Raw genomic sequence first — 26,499 nt, 5'->3', positions numbered from 1 at the left:
TTTTGTGATTTAAAGTGCTCATTTTATGCTCATTTTTAGGTTCATAATTGTATTTAGAGGTTATATCAGAATAGTTTTACATGGTTTAATTTTCAAAAAAACACCATATTTTTGTCATACTGCACATTGCTGCAGCTCCTCTTTTCACCCTGTGTGTTGAGCTCTCTGTTTTAGCTACAGAGTGAGACCTCTCACTTCTGTTCCATCTTTGTCGGGAGTCGCACATGCTCAGTAGCTAGGTAAGGACTACTAGCCAGTCAGAAGCAGAGTATGAGGGCGTGCCCTGACAGTACCTAGGTAAGGACTACTAGCCAGTCAGAAGCAGAGTATGAGGGCGTGCCCTGACAGTACCTAGGTAAGGACTACTAGCCAGTCAGAAGCAGAGTATGAGGGCGTGCCCTGACAGTAGCTAGGTAAGGACTACTAGCCAGTCAGAAGCAGAGTATGAGGGCGTGCCCTGACAGTACCTAGGTAAGGACTACTAGCCAGTCAGAAGCAGAGTATGAGGGCGTGCCCTGACAGTAGCTAGGTAAGGACTACTAGCCAGTCAGAAGCAGAGTATGAGGGCGTGCCCTGACAGTAGCTAGGTAAGGACTACTAGCCAGTCAGAAGCAGAGTATGAGGGCGTGCCCTGACAGTACCTAGGTAAGGACTACTAGCCAGTCAGAAGCAGAGTATGAGGGCGTGCCCTGACAGTACCTAGGTAAGGACTACTAGCCAGTCAGAAGCAGAGTATGAGGGCGTGCCCTGACAGTAGCTAGGTAAGGACTACTAGCCAGTCAGAAGCAGAGTATGAGGGTGTGCTACGCTAGCAGCTAGGCGAGCATTATAACGCGTGTTACAAAGTAACGCACGTTCGTTACAAACAGAGTTATTTTGGCAACCACACATCTCTTAACCCCCCAAATAAAGCACAGAATCTCATAACTCACATGTGTTTAAGCTATAGGCTTAAAACGCTGGAAACCTTAATGCTATTTTGTGTTATATTTATTTATTACTTAGGCCTATTTATTTTGTTATTAATTATTTAATTTCTTCTAATTTCTTTGCAGTCTTTCATCTATGTATAAAGGGTTGGGTTAGGTGGAAAGAAGGGAAATGGAAATGTTTTGTAAATGTCAATGGTACAGATGTAGGGCCCAATATTTTCACAATACAATACTGTTTTCAAGAAATTGTTGTTTATTTCAGTATTTTATTTTGAAATTCTTAACGGAAGTTGTATTACCATCGCTGGCTTGATTGTGGAGGAAACTTTTCCAGAGAGAGCGCTCCTCCTCTCCACGCTTCTGACCTGCATCCACATCAGCGGGACACTTTTTGTCAAGAAACTACCGCTTCATGAAAATAATCTTCTCTTCGTTAACCGGCGGGTTTCCGTTGCTCAGGGTTTCCCCCGCGGTAATTATCAGTGTGAACACTCACAGGGATTTACGGGGAGGACGGAGGAGGTGATGCAGCCGTCCCGTTAAAGTTGAAGGCTCCAGAGAATCTGTCTGTGTCGGCGGCAGGCAGAGCGGATCCTCCGGTGCTCCCACCGCGCTCAGCGAGCGGCTGTCCCCCGCCTCGGAGGCCATGGGCTGCGGCTTGCGGAAACTGGAAGACCCGGAGGACAGCAGCCCCGGGAAGATCTACTCCACCTTGAAGAGACCACAAGTGGAGACCAAAACGGAGACTGTGTACGAGTATGTGCTGCTCGACTTCAGTCTGGAAGGTAGGATGAGATAATCGATGATGCCACCATGTTTAATGATCGATAAATCAATCGATCAATATTTCTACTCACAGCCTACAGATAAAACTCCCTTTTATATGTTTACTAAGAGGGAACTTCTCACCTGGATGTGCAAACAAGTGTTAGGCCTAGGCCTATAGCTGAAACAATAATTAATCAAACTTAGTCAATGGACAGACAATTAATTGGCAACATATTTGATTAATCAGTTAAGTCATTGATCAACTTATAGTCAATAATGTAATTTGAAAAATAATCGTCCAATTTTGACCATCGATGAATGTTTTTTTTTTCTTCTCATTTTTCAATCTAAAAAAACCCCAAATATTTGCTGGTTCCAGCTTTTCAAGTGGGAAATCTATTTCATGTCACTGAAGTTCTATATGTTTGTGTTTAAGGGCTTTAAAGACGTCACATTTGGACTTGGGGACATTGTGATTGTATTGTTTAATGTTTTCTGACATTTTACAGACCAAAAGAATCAACAGTTTAATGGAACATGAATGGTATTTACCATTTATCACCTTAAAAAGGCCTAAAGGTGTTACTTCTTTTCACTAAAACATTCCTCTTTGTGTAGTTGGCCTTAAAATGATCGTAAATAGCAGACAGCCTGTTTATGGTAGTTTTATTTGAACATAGTTTAACTTTACTACTCGCACAGGGGCCGTATTTTCCTGTGATGCTTGTAAAGCGACATACAAGTGACTGTGTTTTTGAAATTTCTATTTATTTTTAAAGCCCTTTCAAACTATACATGTTATAACGTTACAGCATCTAACTGTGGACTTTTCCTAGCAACAGGGCTGTTCAGCCGCTCAGCCTATCTAGAAATAGGTCACACAAGGTTTTTTCCTGCCTTCTTCCCTTGGCACACACACACACACACACACACACACACACACGCACACACAGCAGAGAGAGCCCCACCTGCTGTGATATGGAATCTAATTTGAACATGTGTGATAATCTCAGATGGCCGAGAGGTTGCCATTTTTCCAGAGATAATCCCTTCATCTGGTCCTCCGACTGGCTGTTGTGACTGTGACCTATTTGGAAGGAAACGGTGATTAAGTTCTGAATGGGAGCCGAGCATGTAAACAGCAGGCCGGCACCATAATGAATCATGGAGGAAAGTGCTGCTTTCCAAATTAGGGAGGTCAGGGAAGTAAAGTTCATAATGACTTCAGGATTGTCCAACACTCAACGTGCATCTAGTCCCGTCTGCATTACATCCGATCATGTAGTACAATAGTTCTCAAAGTGAGGTCCTTGAGGGGGTTCCAGGGGGTCCCCAGCAAAAAGTGAAATAGAATTCCATCCATAATAAACACAATGACAGAATGTATGACTATTTTATTTTATATTTTGGTCATAGCTTTCAGAGACTTTCTGTAATAAAACATCTTAAAGCTAAAATCCTATCAGATGGGATCTAATCTAAAATCTAATAAAATGTGGGTCCATGGTCTAGTTTCTGTTAGTTTGGGGGTTCTTGATGTCAAAAAGTTTGAGAACCACTGATGTAGTAGATTCACGGCTCAACGGTTATTTTCATTACATGTTCGCCTGTAAGATGTCAGAAAATAGTAGAAAATGGTTATAGCCAATATGTCCAGAGCCCAAGGTGACGTCTTTGAATGTCTTGTTTAAACCCAAAAGGTATTTAATCTGCTGTTATAGAAGACTTAAGCCTGGGACCAACCTACAAAAGACTAGACAAACCTACTAGGGCTGCCCCCTCTTAGTCGATTAGTCGACTAATCGGTCGTTTTGATCTTAGTCGACTCTTTAGTCAATTATTCATTGTGTATGCTTTTTTTTTCATGCTGAATGACTTATTATCAGGAAGGTTATGAGCACATCTATGGTAAACACAAGATTTAAAGTGGTGCTTTTGCACGATTCTTTATGGAGAAACTCAGTTTTACAGATCTGTCGAGTCAATCAACTAATCGACTAGTCAGCCCTAATTTCCACCAACTTGCACAGATTGTTTTGACAGTCAGGAAAGAGCATGAATCTTACGACTGAGCTTAGACCAACCTGCAAGTCATGCAAGAATGCCAGTTGTTGCGTGTTCGGGTACCAAAACAAATGTGGATGACAACCAGAAGCTTGAACTGTTTACTACTGCGGCAAGTCACATCAACTGTCACTAATTAGTCTTCATTTCCTGAGTAAGTTAGACCGCAAAATGAAACTTGTGCGTTGTCTGGTTAAAGTGGTCTCTGTAGCCGGTGTCTGTCTGAATTCAGCCAAAGATCATATCAGTGTTTTCCCTCGGTTTGTGGAAGATTAGGTGCGTGGATTTCAAGAAAAAGTGAGTTTTTTCAATAAAAGAAAAATGTAATTTCCCCCTTACATTTGTGTCTCTTTGCATCTCTTTGTAGTCATGTTATGTCTCTTTTTTAGATTATTTTTTTGACAGTACAGCTAGGGGAGAGAGAGGGGGAAGACATGCAGGAAATCGTCACAGGTCGGACTCGAACCCTGGACCACTGCGTCGAAGCATAAACCTCTCAGTATATGTGCGCCTGCACTACCCACTGAACCAACCCGGCCACATGTTATGTCTCTTTTTGGTCATTTTTGTTATCGTTGGGCTTGTTTTGGGTCTCTGTGGCCATTAGGCATCCCTTTGTAGTCGGTTTGCGTCCCTTTGTGCTAGTTTTGCATCGTTTATTCATTATTTTGGACCGTTATTATTCCCATATCTGTTTCTAAAACATTTGAAAAGCGAGAGCAGATAATAGATAAATAACACTCAAAAAGCTTCAAGACAAAACTTAAAGCTAAAGAAGTCCAACTACAATCATTAGAGCTGAGAAAAGTCTTTTAGTTACATTCATTCGGCTTTGGTGCTGCCCAAAACGGCTCGGGTGCTGCACCTAAACCTTATAATGGCAGGGGAAACCCTGCATATATGAATATGTGAAGGAAGAACCTCCAAATCTTAAACACCGCTTTGCAACCACGTTGTGTTGTTTCTGAAGTCCCAACAACTCCAACACAGTGATACGTCTTCTGTTTATTTCAGCAGTCACATCCTCTTAAGGCTCTGACACACCAACCAGACGGCCGACCGTCGGCAGAAAAGGCAGTCGGACTGATCAGCGTCCCCGAGTTGGTCAAAAAAGTGCCTCGGAACACACCAAAGCGTAATACGTCTCCATAACAGCAGGCGGCGCTAATCTGTATTGTCGCCCAAAAAATGAAAACTGGCAGCTGATTGGACGAACACGTCACGTGGGTCTGGCTTCTCCCCGACCATAATGGCGGCTCGTTTGGAATACGATCTCGTATTTTACGAAAATAGTTCACCGCAACGTGTTTCTGAAAACATTTTAAGCATGTTAGGAAGAAATAGGCCATACAGTTGCTGAATCTGTCTTCATTTCAGATCGACAAAGGTCAGTTTAAAAGATTTTCGTCAGATTTTGAGAGGCGTTCGTCACGCTTGTCCCGCTCGTCATTTCCGGTAATTGGTCACTGAGTCCGACTGCCCACTGGCCGATTCAACATGTCAAATCGGCCCAAATGAAGGCCGACGGCTCCTCTGACTGACGACGCCACGGAACACACCAAACAGACTCGGGTCACCAACCTCGCCAGACTGTCCGACGGCCGATAATCGAGTTGGTGTGTCAACGCCTTTAGTAATGCCGACCCAACACCAAACGACTTTTCAAGCAATTCCACTGTCTCAATCGTTTGGTGCAAGGTGGTCATAAGACTCAGTCCGAACTGCCTTAAGTCAGTCCTTTTTCTTTTCCCGTCTTGATGTTCTGACAAAATCAAACGTGTTTCATATTATCGTAAGTTTCAAGTCTTGGTAGTGAAGTCTTTGCAAAATCTTCTAGTCTGTGACTCAAAACTCAGTGACATTATGACGGATTGTCTTTAGATGTGAGATGGTGTCAGACTTTAGTCTTCTCAAAGTCTTTTCAGAGTCTTCTAGTGTATGGTAGGCATAAGACTTTCATTCACATCCTATCAAGAATTTAAAGCTTTTAGACTTAATACTTTTGAAGCAAACCTTGGCCTAAAGCTGTTATTATGTATCAGATGTGGATTGAATCAACATTTAGGTAAATGTAAGCATCAGATGGGACTCTGCATCTGCAGATACTCGATTTTGAAGGACTTGGATCAGGATCAGGGCCCACCAAAACTTTGATTAGTGAATGCTCCTTTGCTGCATGCGGTTTTGTCCTGGATAATTTTTCGGAAGTGCCCTGATTCGTTGTGCCTGTCCTCAGCAGGGAGTCACGGGATCTGCTCTCAGACATACTTATAAATACAGAACTTCAGAGAGGGTGTGAGTCATAGATTGTGTCTGGATCAACCTTAAACAAACACCAGGAATCAGAAAACATCTTAAATGCTTCTCTCTCTAAAGAAATGTAGGTTTGTGCTCAGTTGTGCAGCTAGAGAGGAGGAGTGAATGAATGAATGAAGAAATGTATTTCAGACATATCAAAAATAAACCAAAGTATCAAAGAAATATGCTAATAAGTCAAATAAGCAAAACATTCAATAAACAAGTAGCATTGGCCAACTTAGACATGTCTGAAAAGGAGTAGGAAGAAGTATACACTTATTTAATCCTACCAGTTTTCCATAACTCAGTAAATTATTATTATTATTATTATTATTATTATTATTATAGGACTGTTGGGATATAAACTTGAACATGTTGTCCGAGTTGTTCAGAGTCCTCTACCAGACATGCTCTACAAATCTGAGATTTTTTCACCTGCAAATGATCAAACCAGCGGCCTAGATTTGGTCACTTGCATCCCTGAATACTTCCACATGTGGCTTGAGTCATTGAAGCCTTTTATATGATCAGAATATACCGCTGTGTGTTATGTGATTGGTTTAGGAAACAAAGAGGAATCCAAGACTCTAAAAGCATTTGTGACATGTGAGTAAATGGTCAAAATGCAGGTTTATTGTCTTCTGGATTTGTTTAATCATCACAGACTTGAAATGTGCAAATATACATTTCTCTCAAAGTGGAAGGCTCCTTTTTATTTGGAACAGCTAAAGATAAACTGGACTGATTCCAGTCCCTAGTAGTCATGTGCAGTCTGGTGATCTGGTGGTCTTTTACAAGACTTTAAATTGTTTGCTTCAGTTAAGACCTGTGTTTAGCACATTATTTTATGATTTGCTTTAAAAAAATAAAAATAAAATGATAATCTCTGTCTTGGTTTCTTGCCAAATGAGAGCTGAAAAGCCAAAAGGTGCGTTTAGGGTGTGTACGAATCCACTTTTGCTAGTTTAAAGGCGGAAAAAAGGGTCCGTGGGCCAGGCGCATGGTTCAAAACGGGTTCTACTTAGTGAATCAAATTCGGAATATTGTCATATTCGGAATAATAGTGGATTATTGATGTGCATGTAAACCTACTCCCTGACTTTAGACCAGGTTTTTGTTGGTCAATGGCGCGATCACTTTCCGCCACCTCAAGATAGCAATACTCACTTCAATTTTATTGCTGCAAAATGGGATTGTCAAGCAGACAAACTCACCAACACGTATATTATAATACATTGATACTTTGCGTCTTTGTATCAATACAGTATTGCCACGGAAAATATCGCGATACTATGCTGTATCGATTTCTTTCCCCCCACCCTAGAGTTAACCCAACATACAAGATTAATATCTTCGCGGTGTCTTTCCAGCTTTAATTGGCTGATTTGAGTTTGTTGAAGGAGGAGGTGTAGAACGAGTCAGTAGTCTTGGATGTTGTGCAAGCAACACATCTGTCAGTACATGCCATTCATGACGAGCACCTGGCCGACAGATGCCTCACAGTTTGGGAAACGTCTCTGCTGCGTATCTTGTTGAACTGCTTTTCTGTAATGTTTTTTGTTCAGGCATGTTCACCCACGTGGACCACCCTTTTTCACCAAAACATTTGTGCAGATGTATTTAAAGAAGCAGACTCTGCGGAGACTCTGATCCCTGTAGTTTATTGTAAGCAGGATCACGGTCGTCAGTTTGGTTTGAAATGTGCTGGGGACAGAGACGCATTCGGAAGTGTGAATTTTCAGAAGTGCTGGGTACAATGACGCATTTAACGGTTTGAAAGACGCTGTCCTGTAGCTTACTAATGTAAATGAATACAAATGTATACAAAAATGTGATGATGTCCGATGCGTTTTATGAAGAAGAAAGCTTTGACAAAGTAACAAGTTCCATTTGGCAAACACGTGCCACCCACCCCTTCCCCAACCTAGAACGTATCCCAATGTTACACAGCTGTTGCAGTGTTGTCAACAGAGAAGTGTGTAGCCAGCGCAGCAGCAGAACGGCTGTGTCTGTGCCTGCCCTGTTGGGATAGAGATTTTTGTGGATTTGTTGGCATCTGTCGCTCAAGAATGATGTGTTATGAATTTAATTTTTTGTGGTGGGTACAAAATGACATGACGAAATCTGATAGTTAGCGTACCCACCGTCCCCACCGAAATCGACGCCTATGAGCAGGACGCCATTGTGAGAATCGTCCCCACACACCACTCCGCCCTTCACTGGCCTTGCTTCTCCTTGAAACGATGAAGCGTTTCTGGGACACACACACCGACTTAATGCCACAACTCTCACTTTTATCTGCCTCTCTCTTTCTCTCACACACGCACGCACGCACGCATCAGCATCAGCATCCCCCAGTGTATCTCCCATTGCTGTGCCCAGTAGCAGCAGTGCTCCCAGTCAGCTTGGCCTCGTTTTTACTACAGACTGGACGTCAGGCCTGGAGCCAGAGGCAGCACATCAAAGTACCTAATGGCTCATACTTCCCTGATCCTCATTACTGATGTCTGAGCGAGAAATGATGTGGACTCTGAAGAGGTCTTTATATAGTTATTGATCTTTTCATTGCAAACCGCTCATTGTTTCTTACTTTTAAAGCTCAGTCCAGTAAACAAGCTGTTTTGATGAGTTCAAGAGGTCACACAAGAATCTAGGGCTGCAACACATTTTTGGATTAATCCGTCGATTATTTTCGATTATTTATATTAGTCGTTTGGTCTATAAAATGTCTGAAAATGGTGAAAAGTGTTAATCAGTGTTTCCCAAAGCCCAAGATAACATCCTCAAATGTCTTGTTTTGTCCACAACTCAAATATATTCAGTTTACTGTCACAGTGGAGAGAAGAAACTAGAAAATATTCACATTTAACAAGCTGACATCACACAAGTTTGACTTTTCTTTCTCATAAAAGATGACTTAAACCAATTAATCGATTATCAAAATAGTTGGCGATTAATTTAATAGTTGACAGCTAATCGATTCATCTTTGTAGCTCTATGTGGAAGTAAAGTATATAGCTTTTTTCTGTAAAGACAACAGAAATCTCCTGTTTCCTCTTGAGACAAATGACTTCCTGCATGAAGCCTGAGGCTGGAGGCCATCCCAACACGCTTCTACTTCCCCACACATGTAGCCGCGTCATGCAAAGACTTGAAGTGGACTATGAAGGGGATCAAGGATCAGAGGATGACGTGAAGGGTGCACAGCACAGCGATGGCATGTCAGGACGAGATGAACAAATGAGACCATACAGAGGGATTTGCGGGTGGAGAGATGGCTTAGCCTGAGGTGACGTGTATTCATCGCTGGTTGGTTGGATGAACGAATGTGGGATGAACTGAAACATTACAATCTGTCGAGAGATGGCGACTGATTTGTTCAGATGTGGTTTGACCTAGACATCGATTCACTGTCCTGGTTTTAAAAAGGTTATCGCTCTGCCTGCCAGTAGTCATCATTTCCAGGGATAAATGCAATTTTCTGTAATCTCTCTTTTCTGTAATCTGGGCATCTGGATTGTTTCAGATTAAAGGCAGTACTTTCATTATTAAATTTAGAGGATATTTTAAGGGCAGTCAGTGCAAGGCTGCACAAACCTGGCAACCCACACTTAATAATCAATTATCTTTGATTCCAGTCTGTGTCTTACTTCAGAAGAGGTCTTGATTGGCATACTGTGACTAATGCTGAGCTGAGATGGCCAAATTAGTGGGTTAAATGCCTTCTCTAATCATGTCTAGTCATCTCTAATCATCTCTAATCATCACTGGATCGGTCGGTTTGAGTTTCAGCTCATTGTTTGTCTGTCCAGCCCGACAACTTGACTGTTCTGGTTCACTCTCAGCGCTCTCGTAGCATCATTATCCAAGGAAAAAGATATATAGAACCCCACTGTACTCTACCTACTCAGCAGCAAACTGCAGACAGTCACAGTTAGAGACTAGCTGGTGAACATAGTGGAGCATTTAGCAGCTAAAGAGACAGATATTTCCTCTTTGGAGTAGCCTGGTCCTACCAGACTCTGATACATTTCATTTGTCCAGAGAGTCAAATGAAACTGTTCTCTGATTGGACCGGTAAAGATTTGGCCGGAGAAAACCCGCAAATATACCGCAAACCCAGACGGTGTACTGAAGGAAAATGAAAATTGAGCGGAAGTACGTAGGAGGGCAGAGCCAGGCTACTTTTGGAGTTGGTAGAGACCAAAGACTTTCTCCTTTTCACACCTTTGCCTCCTTCCTCCCTCCTTCGCCTCCCATTCTCTCAGCTCTGTCACCTCTGAGTTGTTGCTCATCTCCTCTCAAGACCCTAAATCTCCCCCTGCCCCCCCCCCCCATTTCTCCCTCTCTCCCTCCATCCTGCCAGCTCTCACCTCTACTTCTTTTACCCCCTTTTTCCCCCCTCTTTGCTAGTCCTCCGTTCTTCCTCTCCTCCTCATTTTTTGTCCCACACAGAACTGAACAGAGGCCTCAGTGTGCGGGTTGAAGGGGCGAGTGGCGGCAGGATGGGGGGTGTGAGGACTGAAAGCAGGGGAGGAGACGAGCAAAAAGGCTACAACAAAAGCCTTGCTTGGAGGTGTGTGTGCATGACATCATGGTCCTCCTGGGAGCCATTATCTGCACCATGGAAGCCTGTTTATTCGTAACCCTCCAGACGTTGCGAGTGATCCACGTTTGACACAACAGGCCCCGTTTTGTCCTTTTCGTCTTTTAAAGAAAAAGAAAGTTGTCGTAAAAGTTGTCCACGGTGAAGCATCAACTTTGTCCCCCCCCAGCTGCAACATGTACATGCCCGTGTTAAGTTAGAAACTCAAGTGTTTGGAGTCAGTGGGGTTTATTAAACCCACAGGAATGCCAGTAAACTCTAGCTGTGTTTGCCCGGCCCCTGCTTTAGTGGTTTCATTGAGGTTCTGGTGGTCTTTAGTCTCATAATGGAGGCAGCTAGACAAACCATTCAGAGGCTGCAGTGATCTCAGCTGTGTGGACTGGTCTCCTCCATCTCTGGGGTGTTTGTCCGTGAGAATGTGGGGGGTTGTAGTGAGGAATGCTCTCACACACTCGACTTGAAATGCGTTAAATGGACTGCGTGCGTACGTGTGTGTGTGTGTGTGTGCGTGTGTGTGTGCGCGCTTTTTCATGGGGCACATAGCCAAGCCCCTCTGTGAACAGGCACTCTTTGTGGACACAGGAAGTATGGTGACGGTCACAGGGATTTTCAGCCAGGGTTTTCAAGAAAAACAACACAAGACTCAACTAGCAACCGCTCCTGGAACGCTGCCTGTGTACTCTTTATACCTCTAACTGGTGAGGAAATGGATAACATGGGAACTAAAATGAGAGATGGGTAAACTAGATGACATTTCCAACCAATCTTTCTTTTTTTTTTCTTTTTTTTTTTAAAAAGCACTGGGGGAGTGTATCCTTTCTTCAAGCCTGCAAAATCCTCTAAAGTTGTTGCATGTAGATCTTGATCTGTATCAAAATACACACATTGATAGACAGGCATGATTGTGCAAAAATGCACACGGACTCTACTCCACAAAATCAGATCTTCGTCAGGTAAAAATGGATACATATATGGCTGTGGTATCCATTTTTAAATGCATATATGTATGTAAATCTCAAGGCAATTAACAATTACAGAAGGTACATCTCAAAGAGTTTTACAAAAAGCATCAAAATATCAACAATCATGGTCCAAAATTAGCACCAGCCACCAGCCAAATGCTGGTAAAATATGCAAGTGGCTGGTAGATTTGCATCACTCACCAGCCAAAACAAACGATGGTAATCTATTGAGTGGCTGGTAACATTTGAACATTCACTAGCCATTTGGCTGGTGGACGAAAAAGTTAATTTTGAACCCTGTCAACAATACATCCGAAAATACAGTTACAGGGGAATCTTCTTCTGGGAAACTGTAGTGGGTATTCTTAACTATTTTCCTACATTTTATAGCCTGATAATCAGACTGAATTTCTGTTTTTGTTTTACTTCATTCTGAATTTCTGAACCAATCAGAAAAATCGGTGGCGATCCAGAGGTCTTGAACCAGGCTAGATATTTCATAGACTAAACGATGATCGAGAGAGTAATGGATAATGAAAAGAATCATTAGTTGCAACCTTGTAATAATCAATTACACATAATATCACAGCAGCATGAAGATAACACTCTACTACTTTCTGTGTATCTCCTTTAAGTCCCTTCTTAAAAAGTACTTTTATCCAAGAGCCTTTCCTGATTTTATTTGAGCTTGAACCTCCTTTGAACCGTCTTTTTATTCATTTAAAATGTTTTTTCTATTCTTACTTAAACTGTCCAGGTTTTATACACCAAATAGTTTTTATTTGTTCTGTTTTAAAAACTTGGTCTGTTTTATTGTTTTGCGAAGCCCTTTGTAACGTGGAGTTTGAAAAGTGCTCTATAAATAAAGATTATTATTATTATTTTATTATTATTAGGGGTGCACAATTCAGAAAATGTCACGATTCGATATCAATTTTCAGACTCAAGATTCGATTCAAAAAACGATTTTCGATCCAAAAACGATTCTCAATTTAAAAAAAACGATTCACAGTATGTAAATGTAGTTACTTCCCACATGTGATTGCAGTAGACATACTATGAATCGATTTTTTTTGCACATCCCTAGTTATTATTATTTATTGTGTGCTTCAGTTTAGAGCCACACCCTTCGTAATGGACAGAAAACCACATCAGGCATCACAGCTGGGGGAGCAGTACTAAAAATATGCATACAGAGTGTATATATATATATGTGTGTGTGTGTGTGTGTGTGTGTGTGTGTGTGTGTATATATATATATATATATATATATATATATATCTCCTTTACATAAGAGTGTTGTGAAGTGGTGTTTCCCTCAACATGCCTGGGTTTGTGGTTGTTATTTTTATGGCCGTCATCAGTTTTTGAAGCCAGACACAGCTGGACTCTGGATGTTAAAACTCTCAGACCAAGTAGCAGGAGCAGCAGACATTTTTACTTTCTAGATACATCTTCATATTGCATGAGGCTTGACGTAAAGGAGTTGGTGTCAATTTCACACCATAAGATTTGTTTTGACCATAAAAGTGGAAGTATGTCTGATAAGTGGTTCCATATGTGTTAACTTACTAAAAATAGGACCTACTCTGATGCTGGACTAAAATACAAGACAGAACTGATATTAAAATAAATTACTGTGTGTGTGTGTGTGTGTGTGTGTGTGTGTGTGTTCTCCAGTAGCAACAGTGGAAAAGTGATGTTCAAGTCATTATACAGGAAAGGAAAGAAAACTTTCCCAGACAGTGTGCATGATTTATGGATGGTTGACCGTGTGACAGGATACGTCAATAAAAAACACTGGTCTCGTGTTGTATTGTAAATGGTCCTGATGTGAGGTTTCAGTTTTTCTCACAAACTAAAAATGTATTTGTCAATCATTTAAGCAAAAATGCCATACATTTGCTGGGTCAAGCTTCTTAAATTTAGATTTTCTGCATTTCTTTTTTTTCACATATATCAACTTATATATATATATATCAACGCTTAACTGACAAAAAAATCTGCTTTTATAGGCTGCCAAAGTGAGAAAACACTGACAGTGTAGCCCAACATTAAAATAACTATTTAATATGTCAGTATAGCTGATCAAAAGGTGTTATCATAGACATATCTTAATAATTATGAAATTATTATAAAAGCATACTGTAAAACAGTGATTGGGGCTGTAACTAAGGATTATTTTTCATTGTCAATAAATTGCTGATTTTCTCAAATTATTGGATTACTTTTGTCAATAAAATGTAAAAAAAGAAAAGAAAAAAAAAACAAGGTGACAAAGTTAAGTCTTCAAATTAATAGGTTTTTTTACGACAAACAGCAAATGCTCCCATTTTAGAAGGTGAAACTAGTAAATCTTTGGCATTTTTGATTTGAAAAAAATATATCAGAAATATATTTTAACATTTGTCTGACAAAAAAACTCATCTGATGATGCCTGTAATGCAGAGTTTTGATGTTTTTTGAGTATTTAGCATTTTGAACCTTTTATAACATTATCCACATAGTGTAACCTTTATAAACCAGCTAGAACGCCTTTTACTGACTTGTTTCCTACCGATCATGTCTCTGTCCATGCAGGTAGCCGTCCTACGGTGCAGTATGTGGCTTCACTTTCCGAGCTGCCTCAGGCCCTGCAGCCATACTACACACAAGGCTACATCCTGGCCGCCCTGCACCCCATCATCCTGTCTGTGGGCCGAACCCGTTCACTGCCCTTCAGCCTGCTCTACCGAGCCATCCTCGCCCGTCCCAGACCCAGGTAAACGAATCCTAACCCTCTTTAAAACCTTAAACCTAAAAGAAAGCTCTGGTTTTAATACTTGCCCCTTTGAAACAACCCTTATTTTTGAAGGCTTTTCTTCTTTTCATCACTGTAAGTCTGGACCTATAAGAAAACACACACATATTTATAAACTTTATTTAATTAGCAGTCTTGAAGATGAACATCAGTCAGGGTTGGACTGGAGTCTGGGGCATATAAAACTGTATCACTGCAAAGAAAATGGACATTGAAGTACTGATTGACTAAAATCCTTAAAAAATGAAATATTGGATATTTTCACAAATGTAAAGCCTTTAAAGTCTCTAAAAGACATCCAATACTGGCTACATTCATCTTGTCAAGACTCTAAGATGCTTAAAAGTAGGGAAACACTGAATACTTTCACTTTTGTAGGACTCCGAAAAAACAAAAAGTAAAATATTTTTGGATGGATGGATTTGCGTGGAGCCAGGGACATATCAAACTGGATAATCTGCATAAAAATTAACTTTAAAGTACTGACTAGGACGAATAATGTTATGTAAGTATAATGTAAATGGTAGTGGACCAAGAATTGACACCTGTGGAACCCCATTACTGATGGTAATAGTCTGAGTTCTTCCTGTAAGATAGACATCAATCATCTTGACCCAAAGACTGTAGTTAAAAGCTTTAGTGCGTAAAATTTTTTGATATTAATGAACGTCCGTTACATTCAAGCCATTGCCAAATGAGTTGCTACAAAGCTAATTAAGACTATCAGCTCCACACAACTCTCTCTGGATTTCTCAGTATGACTATGTTCAGAAGATTGTGTCGTCCGGTGACTTTCACGCGCAGAAACTTGAGTGAAGATAATTACCTCTTCTGAAGAGTCCTTTTTTTTCCTTTTTTAATCCTCCGAGTCTTCGGCTACTAACAACTGCGTGGAGGAGGGGTGGGGGTGCGTGCGCAGTTACGGAAGGCTTGTATCATGTGGATGCGCCGACAGTGTTGTTGTCATTACTTAGACTTCCTCATGGGGAAGACAGAAACTACTCACTATAGCTTTAAGTAATGATCTTAAGTATCAAATGCCTTTGGGGGGGTCAATAAAGATGACTTTATACAGCCTGTGGCACACAAGCCTTCCCACTGTGCCCACATGTTCACCTCCATACTGTCTAGTAAAAAGATGAATGATGAATGAAGTCAGCTGCATATTTAATGCAGAGCTCTGGTAGGAGGTCAGACTGGCGTGTCTGGAGGAGACTATGTTGTGGTTTGACTTTATGTTTACCCTGATTTCTATTGGCTAGAAATCCACCCAACAACAGGGCTCCCCCAGCAGCCAATGGAGAGGAAGTATCTCTGACGTTTGCTAGGTTGGGATACTGTAACTGTCAGGATCGTTTTTATTTTATAAGATGGCAGTAGAGGTGAATTAATAATGTTAATGATGGTGTTTTTATAAAAGAATATAAAAAAGGGAACTACTTTATGCAGTAATGGAAAGTAACAAAGTACCACCACCACATCTCAGAGGGAAATGGTGTACTTACGTTTCAGATTAAGATTTTATAAACAAAACATGATTTAATTTATAAAACAAATATGGTCCTGTGCTGTCGATTAAACTATCCAACAATATATAAAGTAGTTAAAATGTGCTCCACCTCCACTAGCTGTAACATTAAAATTATACTTAAAAGTATCATAATAATATTCCAATAATATGATATTAAGATTATTATTGTCTGAAAGGGACCATTCTTCCCAACAAATTCTTTGTACTTTTACTTGAGTGGAATCTTGAGTTTAAGAAGTATTTCTCCTTCAACTTACTTTCATGTTTAAAATGCAGTATGTTGTCTACAAACTGTCATCTCTTCAATTGCTGTTTACCCTCTGAGTAATTGCTATGACAGTAGGTGTTAGCTGCCTCCTGCTGAGCCTTTAAATGATTGATGTGGTGGCGTCTGCAGCTCTGTGACAATTACAAGTGAACTATGAACCCTCCAGCTGGACACTCATCCAGAAACTCCCCACTGACCTGAACAGCATTAACTCTAACCCAGTTACTGCTCAACACGTCTCTCTGGCTGTCTAATGGATGTTTTCCTCTGTCTGTGTGTGGTGTTTTCAGTAAGCAGATGGCGTCCATGTGTTACAGCGTGCCGATGTTGAAGGTGGAGGAGTGGCCGTTACCTGGAGAGTCGCTGACAGGCGACACGGTCAGAGCGCTCATCGACAGGGTCAGTGATATTTACTGGAACCCAGTCGCCCCTCAAATACATAAATACACGAGGGAGCTTCATTTTAATGTTTCTCTAGTCCAGTGGTTCCCAACCCGGGGGGGCCAGCTGCCGCCTCCAAGGGGATCCAAAGATAAATCAGAGGGTTACCAGATGATTGATTTAAGCATTAAAAAAAAGAATCTATATACCTTTGTTCCTTAAGGCGTCTATTTACACATTTTAAGGCCTCTAATATGTTAAATACTGGATATGCTTCTCTTTTCAGGACTCTCAGATGCTTGAAAGAAGTGAAATAATGAATACTTTAACTTTTGCAGAACTTTAAAATAAAGATATTGGATATTTTCACCTTTTCCAGTATATAAAAACACCTCAAATAAGTTAAATATTGAACACTTAAACCTTTTCAGGCCACTAAAATGACTTAAAATAAGTGGAATAGTGAGTATTTGTATCTTTTCAGGCCACTAAAAATCCCTAACATAATTTAAGTACTGGATACTTTTTACCTATTTAAGCCTCTATAATTCTTAAAATCAGTGAAATATAGGACATTTTACATTATATTATGTATATTATACATGTTATCAAGACTTAAAGTTGGTTAAAATAAGTGCAATACTAAAAACGTCCCTAAAATATGTAAATTACCACCTCTTGTGTGGTGTTAAGAACATCCACGTTCCTTCATTGTAATGCTGAGCTAGATGTTTTCAGTGTGTCTGACTCGGTTTGTCTGTCCGGCAGGTGAACAGCAGTGCCCGGGGGGGCGTTCGATTCGTTGCCTCGGTCCTCCAGCAGGTGAGCGGGATCACCAACGGCCGAGTGCACAGTCCGAAGAGGGGCTGCCGCTCGCCTCCACGCAGCCCTCCACGTACTCCGCCTGGAGACAGAGAGCTGGAGGAAAATACCTACAGTCCTGGTGAGACACTCACACTTATACTCATTTATTAATACTAAAGTATTTATTTGCACTATGAAATCAAGGCAACAGAAACACAACTAGAAAAAAAGAAAGAAAGATTGTGCAGGTGAGATTGAGAAAACCCCTAGGGGCTTATAGATGGAAGAGAAAAAAATATGTATAATGAGCAAATACAAAAGTCCTGAAATATACAAATTAAACACAAGTAAACATGGAATTATAAAACAAGCATAAGTTTGGCTACATGAAATAACAAAGGTATAAAATAAAAAACTATATATATATATATATATATACATACATATGAGGATGTGTGAACTTTGTATGTGTGAATGGTTATGGATACAGTTCAGATAGTAAAGTACCAAATGTGTTTCTCCTGATCCTCCCTCATCCAGACTTGAGGTTGCTGGTCTTCTTCCACTCCTGGGCCCCGGGCTGCGCTCCTCTGGACTCCCTGGCCTGTCAGTACCACCAGGGGGCGCTCTCCATGCGCGTCTCCAGGAAGGGTCAGGTGGTCAGCTCCCTGGAAGCTGATTGGCTGGAACTGACTGCCGCCTACTACCGCAAAGGCTGGTCGTTGGTCGACTCCTTCGTCTACTGGGACACACCCAAAGGTTGGTTTCGTGTTAGTCTCGCATCGCCAGACCTTCCTCCACAGCGCTGCGGAGGAGGGTCTGGCTAGTTGTTTTAGTCGTGCAACAGAAAACTCAGATTGGACAGATAGTCTAGCTAGCTGTCTGGATTTACCCTGCAGAGATCTGAGGAGCAGTTAACCATAGTCCTCACAAATCCACTGGAGGTTAGAACGCCAACACAAAGAAAGAGGAAGGGGACGGACATCTGCCCGAAATGAGGGACATCCGGCGGAATTTCCGGCGGCACTTGAACAATCCTGGAAGTGGAACGTTGTTCATATAGACTAATTTCATGTTGGATTAAACCACCATTACCAATCTGGACAGCTACAGTCAGTCATGGAAGAAGTACTCAGATCCTTTTACTTGGAATACCGTAGTCTAAAAATACTCTATTACAAGTAAAAGTCCTGAATTTAAAATGTTACTTCAGTAAAAGTATAGAAGAGTTTATATTTATTTATAGAGCACATTTAAAACCAACCTAGGCTGAACAAAGTGCTGTACAAAGTTATATTATGTTATAAAAACAAAGGAAGACAATAAAAATATAGACACAATGAACATCATACAAACAACACACTTCTATACAAATGTCCCTAGACTAAATCATACGCCAAAGAATAAAAATGTGTTTTAAGACGAGACTTAAAGATCTCGGCAGTAAAGGAGGACCTGATATGAATGGGAAGTTTGTTCCAGAGTCTCGGGGCCACAACAGAGAAGACACTATCACCCTTTGTTTTCATCCGAGACTGTGGAATAGCTAAAAGGAACTGATCTCATCTTAGGTTCCTGGAGGAGTGATGTAGGGTAAGGAGATCAACAATATATAAAGGGGCCAATCCATGTAATGCCTTAACAACAAGTAACATTACCTTAAAATCGATTCTGTATTTGACCGGTAACCAGTGAAGAGAAGCCAATATCGGGGGGGATATGATCCCTCCTTCTGGTACCAGTCAAGCAATTTGTACTATTCTGGTATCGAAAAAGTACTCATTATGCAGAATGTCTCCTTTCAAACTGCCAGATGGAGTCACGAAACTTCACAGGTGTGTAGTTTAGATCAAAATGAAGACTCAGTTCGAAGATCGGTGTGGTCCAAGCAAGGGCGCCAGAAGTAGGGGGTAGGAAGTAGGGAAGGCGCCGTTGCCGCCCCCACTTTACACCCTTAGCCTGATTTGGCGACGCGGCTGGTGCGATCCCATCGCAACTCGTAAGATGGCCACTAGTTTTATTCTGTTTAATACATGAAAGAGATTTGTTATATTGTAGTTCGTCAATGTGGAGCCAATTTGAGATTTGTTGTATACTACTGGCATCAAATCATGTGGGTTTATTTTGTAAAAAGGGACTTCAGCTGTCAGATAAATGTCGTAAAAGTACAATATTTCCCTCTGAGATGTAGTGGAGTAGAAGTATAAAGTAGCATAAAAATGGAAATACTCAAGTGAAGTACCTTTTAAAGTTGTACTTGAATGCTGATGGGATGCTATGTGCATGCATGCACGCATGAAAAGGAAATCCATATGGCGAAGTGTATGTCATTGTATTTCTTTCTTTGATTTGTTTTTATTTCGACATTTTAAATCTGAAGAAGGGAGTGAAGAAAAAGAGCTTTAAAGAGTTAAGAGCAACTTGTGTTTCCCCGTCTTCCTCTACCTTTTCCATTATTATCTTTTCTCATAAAACAGTGATTTGCAAATACTCACAAACTCAGTCACTTCCTGTTTTGGCTGTGGTCCGTCCCCCTCTCTCTCCCGCTGTGTCTATATTTGGAGCCGTCTTCCCGACCTGGGCGACCTCACTTCCTGTTCCTCTGCGGAGTAGCAGACATCATCTGTAGGCCTCTGAGTCCTGAATTAAATATAATATACACACACACACACACACACACACACACACACACACACACACACTGACATTCATGCTCGGGCAGCAACAAGAACTCTCCACACAGAGAGTTTAACCTATTTCTAAAAACTGGGTCGTCATCATCAACCAATGATATCCTCTCATTGTCATGTGTCCTTTGCAGTCTTTCAGCATTAAAAAGATGTGCCACCTGACAGTGTTAAAAAATGTGAATTATTATTTATTTATATATATATATATATATATATATATATATATATATATATATATATATATATATATATATATATATATAATGATAAAAACATGACAATATAAACCTTTGTTCATATTTTTGTGTGTGTGTGTGTTTTCAGGCGAGCCGGTGCCCAGGTCACTGGAGGGATTGTTCGTGTATGAAGAGAGAAGCACCTCTCCTCCGGCCAATGACACCATCGTCGTAGAGCAGTGGACTGTCATCGAGGTGTGTGTGTGTGTGTGTGTGTGTGTGAGAATGCCTTATAATGATCGTGCATGACCTCATTCTGACGAAAGCAACGTGACATGAAATTCAATATCGGCCAAGCAGTGTAAGCTGTAAGTGTAAGTAGGGTGAGAGGGCCGTAAGTCTTATGGAAAGGGTCAGTTCACCCAAATTACACATAAAAAAACCTACTTAAACTATGTGTTTATTCACACCCAATATTTCAAGAGGTTTTGAGAGCTCTGTCACACCACAAACAACTTTCATTCACCTCTCATGTACACATCTTAAAACCTCACCAAACAGTGTCTACGCATGGCTGCAGTAGATACCAGTAGGGCAATGTGTGGATTCAGATGTTGTTAAAGGTACTGTACGAGTGAGACGATGAAATACTCTAATCCTCTGGCTCCAAAATGACACAATGGCAGCGCCCGCATCCGGGATATTTTGGCTTCACTTTTGTACGGTCCATCTTTAACCACCACTGCATCGGTGGGCCAGCTCCATTCAGATAAATGAGAAGGTTGCATTTTTTTCATGCAATGCGAACTAGGCGAAAATACCGTTTTTGTGAAAACTGACCCTTTTAATTGTCTTACAATACTGGCTCCCCCAAAAAACATGAATCCAAGCCAGGTTAGTTCACTAACTGTACTTTGGTTTACTTTATCTAGATTTATGACTGGTTATAAGCCATACATTGCGGTATCTCTTCCTTCTTCTTCCAACTGCTGGCGTATCTGAAAGTGGCTCTTATATATGGAGATGTTGTGTTTACACTCAGGGCTCCAATGTGAAAACGGACTACGGGCCTCTGCTTCACACTCTGGCTGAGTTTGGTTGGCTGCTCACATGTGTGCTGCCCACTCCCATCATCCGTCACGACAGGTAGATGTAATAACTAATTCAGTCTGCGCTCCAATACCCATACTACCATACTATTTAGTATGCCAGAAAAAAATATAGTTATGTCCCAATACATAGACTGTCAAAAATTCCAGGATGTCTGACTGCATCCGGTTGGAAAGTATGCGATGTGGAACTCAGCCTCAGTCTGCTCTGTACTTTTTTCAAGCCTGTTCTGTAAGCTAACCCTGTGTTTGTTTGTGTGTGTTTGTGTGTGCAGTGATGGGAACCTGGCCACAAAGCAGGTTGTGTTTCTCCAGCGGCCGGTCAGAAGTCAGGCAGCAGGACAACCGAGGAACCAGGTGAGAGGAGGAGAGGCGTGAATGATACAGAGTAGACATTATTTTACACCTTTTTATATAGTCTGGATCAATGGAAGTCTGTGTGTTGTCATTCTCAAAATACCTTCGCTACGGGAAACAACAACAAACTTCGAGCTAGCAAGTTACACGCTGAAAATGTCATGTTTTAAAGTGCTCATATTATGCTTTTTGGCTTTTTCCCTTTCCTTTATTGTGTTATACATCTTTTTTGTGCACGTTATAGGTTTACAAAGTGAAAAAGCCCAAAGTCCCCCCCAAAGGGACTTACCATCTCCAACAGAAAACACTGTTCACAAACTGCTCCAAACAGCTCTATTGTAGTCCAGCCTTTACTTCAGAGACAAACGTGGACACTTTGGAACACACGTTATAATGCTCACCTAGCTGCTAGCATGGCACGCCCTCATACTCTGCTTCTGACTGGCTAGTAGTCCTTACCTAGCTACTGTCAGGGCACGCCCTCATACTCTGCTTCTGACTGGCTAGTAGTCCTTACCTAGGTACTGTCAGGGCACGCCCTCATACTCTGCTTCTGACTGGCTAGTAGTCCTTACCTAGGTACTGTCAGGGCATGCCCTCATACTCTGCTTCTGACTGGCTAGTAGTCCTTATCTAGGTACTGTCAGGGCACGCCCTCATATTCTGCTTCTGACTGGCTAGTAGTCCTTACCTAGGTACTGTCAGGGCACGCCCTCATACTCTGCTTCTGACTGGCTAGTAGTCCTTACCTAGGTACTGTCAGGGCACGCCCTCATACTCTGCTTCTGACTGGCTAGTAGTCCTTACCTAGGTACTGTCAGGGCACGCCCTCATATTCTGCTTCTGACTGGCTAGTAGTCCTTATCTAGGTACTGTCAGGGCACGCCCTCATACTCTGCTTCTGACTGGCTAGTAGTCCTTATCTAGGTACTGTCAGGGCACGCCCTCATACTCTGCTTCTGACTGGCTAGTAGTCCTTACCTAGGTACTGTCAGGGCACGCCCTCATACTCTGCTTCTGACTGGCTAGTAGTCCTTACCTAGGTACTGTCAGGGCACGCCCTCATACTCTGCTTCTGACTGGCTAGTAGTCCTTACCTAGGTACTGTCAGGGCACGCCCTCATACTCTGCTTCTGACTGGCTAGTAGTCCTTATCTAGGTACTGTCAGGGCACGCCCTCATACTCTGCTTCTGACTGGCTAGTAGTCTTTACCTAGGTACTGTCAGGGCACGCCCTCATACTCTGCTTCTGACTGGCTAGTAGTCTTTACCTAGCTACTGTCAGGGCACGCCCTCATACTCTGCTTCTGACTGGCTAGTAGTCCTTACCTAGGTACTGAGCATGTGCGACTCCCAACAAAGATAGAACAGAAGTGCGATGTCTCACTCTGTAGCTGAAACAGAGAGCTCAACACACAGGGTGAAAAGAGGAGCTGCAGCAATGTGCAGTACAACAAAATATGGTGTTTTTTGAAAATTAAACCATGTAAACCTATTCTGATATAACCTCCAAATACAATTATGAACCTAAAAATGAGCATAAAAGGAGCACTTTAAAAAACATTTTGGATCGTGCAACAATACATGTCTCGTGCTTGGTTCTTTTGGGGAATGACTGTAAAGATTTACAAAGAATATGTTGATTGTAAAGATTTACAAAGAACATGTTATGACATTTACTCAAAACTGGGACGTTTTGGGACCGATTGGCTGGCATTACGGCATCAAAAGTCAAAGATTGTGTCTGTCTGTCTGTAGTTGCAGGGATAGGTTATTTAAGTGGTTACACTGCACCCTGGTGGACAGAGTGGAGGTTGCAGTTAATTTGCTGTGGCCTAATGAAGGTTAATAAAGAGTCGTTGCCCTTACTATTTGAATCTCCTCATAAAAACGTTAAAAGTAATGTTTCTGCTGCCAAAGCTAAGGTTAGAAGAAAAGACATGAATGCCTGATGAAATCCACCTGACCAAAAATGTTGCATTGATAATCATTGGGGAATATATTTAAGTGTGGATTATTTTTCTTCTTTTATTTCCAATTATCAACACAAAGCCTCTTGTTATTCTGAGCTGTAGTGAAGGAATACATCAAGAATCCTTTCAGGAATGAAGGAAACTTTGCACAACTGAAATGCATTTCTATTTGTTATGTATTTAGTGTCGTAAACTCTCCTTCTGCTCCGTTTTAAAACAGCGGAAACCCTGGAACAGCAAAATGATTCTACTGATCAATAAAAAATATAATTTGCCCTTTATTACTTGTCACTTTATTGTAGATTCCGATACCAATTCGGTGACTTCACTACCGGTTCCTAAATCACAGACATTATTAGATCTTGGTAGAAGCATGCTGCGTGCTGATTGGCTCACTGACGCTAATGAGATTTACTCCTTAGGGATTGAAATTTGGTACTGAATGACAAGTCTTATTTTTTTTCCCCCCGATACTTAGAAGGCAGTTCGGTCAGGTTCCTAAAAAGTACTGAATTCGGTACCCAGCCCTACATGATTTCATCTACCGCCTGTCCCTGTGTCCGTCCCTGTCCTCCAGGCTTTATCTGTGCACGGCGACGTGTCCAGTCGCTCTGTGAGTCGGGCGGTCAGCAGCCCCGTCCCTCCAGAGGAGCTGTCTCCGACCGCCGGAGGCATCGGGGGCTTCCCGGTGTTCGGAGGGGGGTATCCCAGCGCCCTGTCCCACCTTGAGGAAGGCGGCTTTGAGCAGGAAGAGGGGAAAGCTGAAGTCACCTGTATGTGAGCCGGACGGGAGCAGAACTACAGTTAAGAGTTTAAAACGCCGTCGGATTACAGAAGGAACGTCCATAGACTTCATCACTGGGCCATCATGTTCGTGACACCCTTCTTTTTAACAGAGACTTTAATGTAGAAGAACTCGGCACTTTAAAAAGAAAAAAAAAAGTTTTTTAATGAAGCCATAATGAGAATGAGGTATCGTTTAGACAACACGTCCATGGGAGACACGTTACACATATTTAAATCCACATCTTTTCAAGGGATTTCCACCCTCTGATCGGTTCAGGCGCTTATGGGAAATTGTCACAATACTATAAAGCACAGTCGGTTACACTTTACTTGAAGGTATCTACTTAAGAGTGACATGACACTGTCATGAACGTTTATGACATAACGCTTCTGTCATTAAGTGTCATTCGGTTTTTGTCATGACAAGTTAGTGTTAGAGTTAGGGTTCATGTGTTCATGACAGTGTCATGTCACTCTTATGTAGATACCTTCAAGTAAAGTGGTACCGCACAAACACCGATTTCTGCACATTTTGGAAACAACACTGGTGGTGAAATGAGGGAAAGGGGCTCTGACTTTCTTTTACGACCCAGCTCACACGTCTTTCATTTTGGATTCTTTCACAGTTGAACACATTTTAATTTCCCCTTATCTCTCCTCAACCCCTTTTTACTTTCCCCTCCCGAGGTGTTTCAACACCTTTCACGTCACTCTTGCCTTCTCGTGTGTCAAAGTCAAACCCCTCTCTCCTCTCACACAGACCGAAGCAGGATGGGAATACTTATCAGGGAGACTGTCACAGTTTCCCTGTGTACTTTTGGTACTGACAATAGTACTGCCGGAGACGGGGCACATTTGTGCAGATAACGGTATTTCTCTGAGGGAGGGTTCTGGTGCTAGGGGCTGTGATTAACTTGGAGACATTATTTGAAACATTTCATATCAGTGTGTTGACCCCGTTGATGTTTAATCTGACTGGTGTCATTTCATAATCATTCTGGAAATGGCTGTGTCTCATCATGCATACATTTTAAAGTGTTATTTAAAACTATTCACTGTTATTCAAAACTGCAAATTGCTGCTTTACAGGTTACATGGTACTGGCAATACACCTGCTACTCTCTCTGTTATGGATTAAGTTCTTCAGAGACGTTATTACATTGAAACAATGATGACTGTATTTTTTTTATTTAAAGGGGAACTCCACCGATTTTACACATCAAAGTCTGTGTGCAGGTCTTTAGGAAGTACTACCACATATGTGAAAAAAAGGTTGTATAAAGGATCGGTTTGTTCTGAAGACTACACGTTTGAGGATTCAGAAAGAAATGTGGAGGTTTGAGGTTAGGAAACAAATGATCCTACCAGACATCTGCTCGTCTCTGCTGCAGGCTACATTAGCTGGGTCTCTAATAACGCACCTGAATCTGTGACCCAACCGTCAGCGGTCGGGTTGGATTGTGGGTAATGTAGGCGCCAGGTTTTGACAAGGAAAAGAAGAATATGTGGAATAAAAAAGGGACTGTATCTGGTTCTGCTGCATCGAATTTTATACTTTTATGAAACGGTCTGCTAAGAGTCTGAAAATGTTGTGAGTGCAAATGTTAAATCGGTGGAGTCCTCTTTCAATGCTACAAAAGGCATACTGTTTGTTTTTTAAGAGGACAATGCTGTTGTATATATCTTAGATGTTAGTTTTAATTGTGCAAATTTGGGATCCTGCTAATTGTGATGCATGTTATTTTGCATTTTGGGGGAAGGAACGGGATCAAATGTGCCGAAAATATAGTCCGATGTCCAGTGATGTATACACCGCCCACATTTTGAATCATACATGTTTTAAATGTATTTAGCTCCACAAACTCCCCATCAGGGTTTACTAAATGTCAGTATTAATATTCCAACCTTTCCTTTTTTTTGGAGAGTTGTACATTTTGCTTCCTCTTTTATTGTATTAAACAGTTATTTCCCATGGTTTGAAAGTCATGTCGCAT

The 26,499-nt window shown here is 41.4% G+C and overlaps 1 protein-coding gene across 1 annotated transcript; it reads left to right on the top strand.

The window, feature by feature from the left end:
• Positions 1 to 1,255: 1,255 nt before the first annotated feature.
• rftn2 (raftlin family member 2) lies at positions 1,256 to 26,032 on the top strand. Its single transcript, XM_078262620.1, has 9 exons — positions 1,256 to 1,717; positions 14,211 to 14,391; positions 16,520 to 16,628; positions 17,379 to 17,553; positions 17,955 to 18,173; positions 20,429 to 20,535; positions 21,323 to 21,426; positions 21,665 to 21,746; positions 24,297 to 26,032. Exons 1-9 carry the CDS (start codon positions 1,579 to 1,581, stop codon positions 24,498 to 24,500), a joined length of 1,320 nt encoding a protein of 439 aa, XP_078118746.1. The 5' UTR covers positions 1,256 to 1,578; the 3' UTR covers positions 24,501 to 26,032.
• Positions 26,033 to 26,499: the final 467 nt, after the last annotated feature.

The sequence above is a fragment of the Sander vitreus genome, chromosome 11 (genome assembly GCF_031162955.1).
Source record: "Sander vitreus isolate 19-12246 chromosome 11, sanVit1, whole genome shotgun sequence".
Taxonomy (NCBI): domain Eukaryota; kingdom Metazoa; phylum Chordata; class Actinopteri; order Perciformes; family Percidae; genus Sander; species Sander vitreus.
The sequence above is the reverse complement of the archived record's forward strand: the minus strand, read 5'-3'. Positions and strand labels throughout refer to the sequence as shown.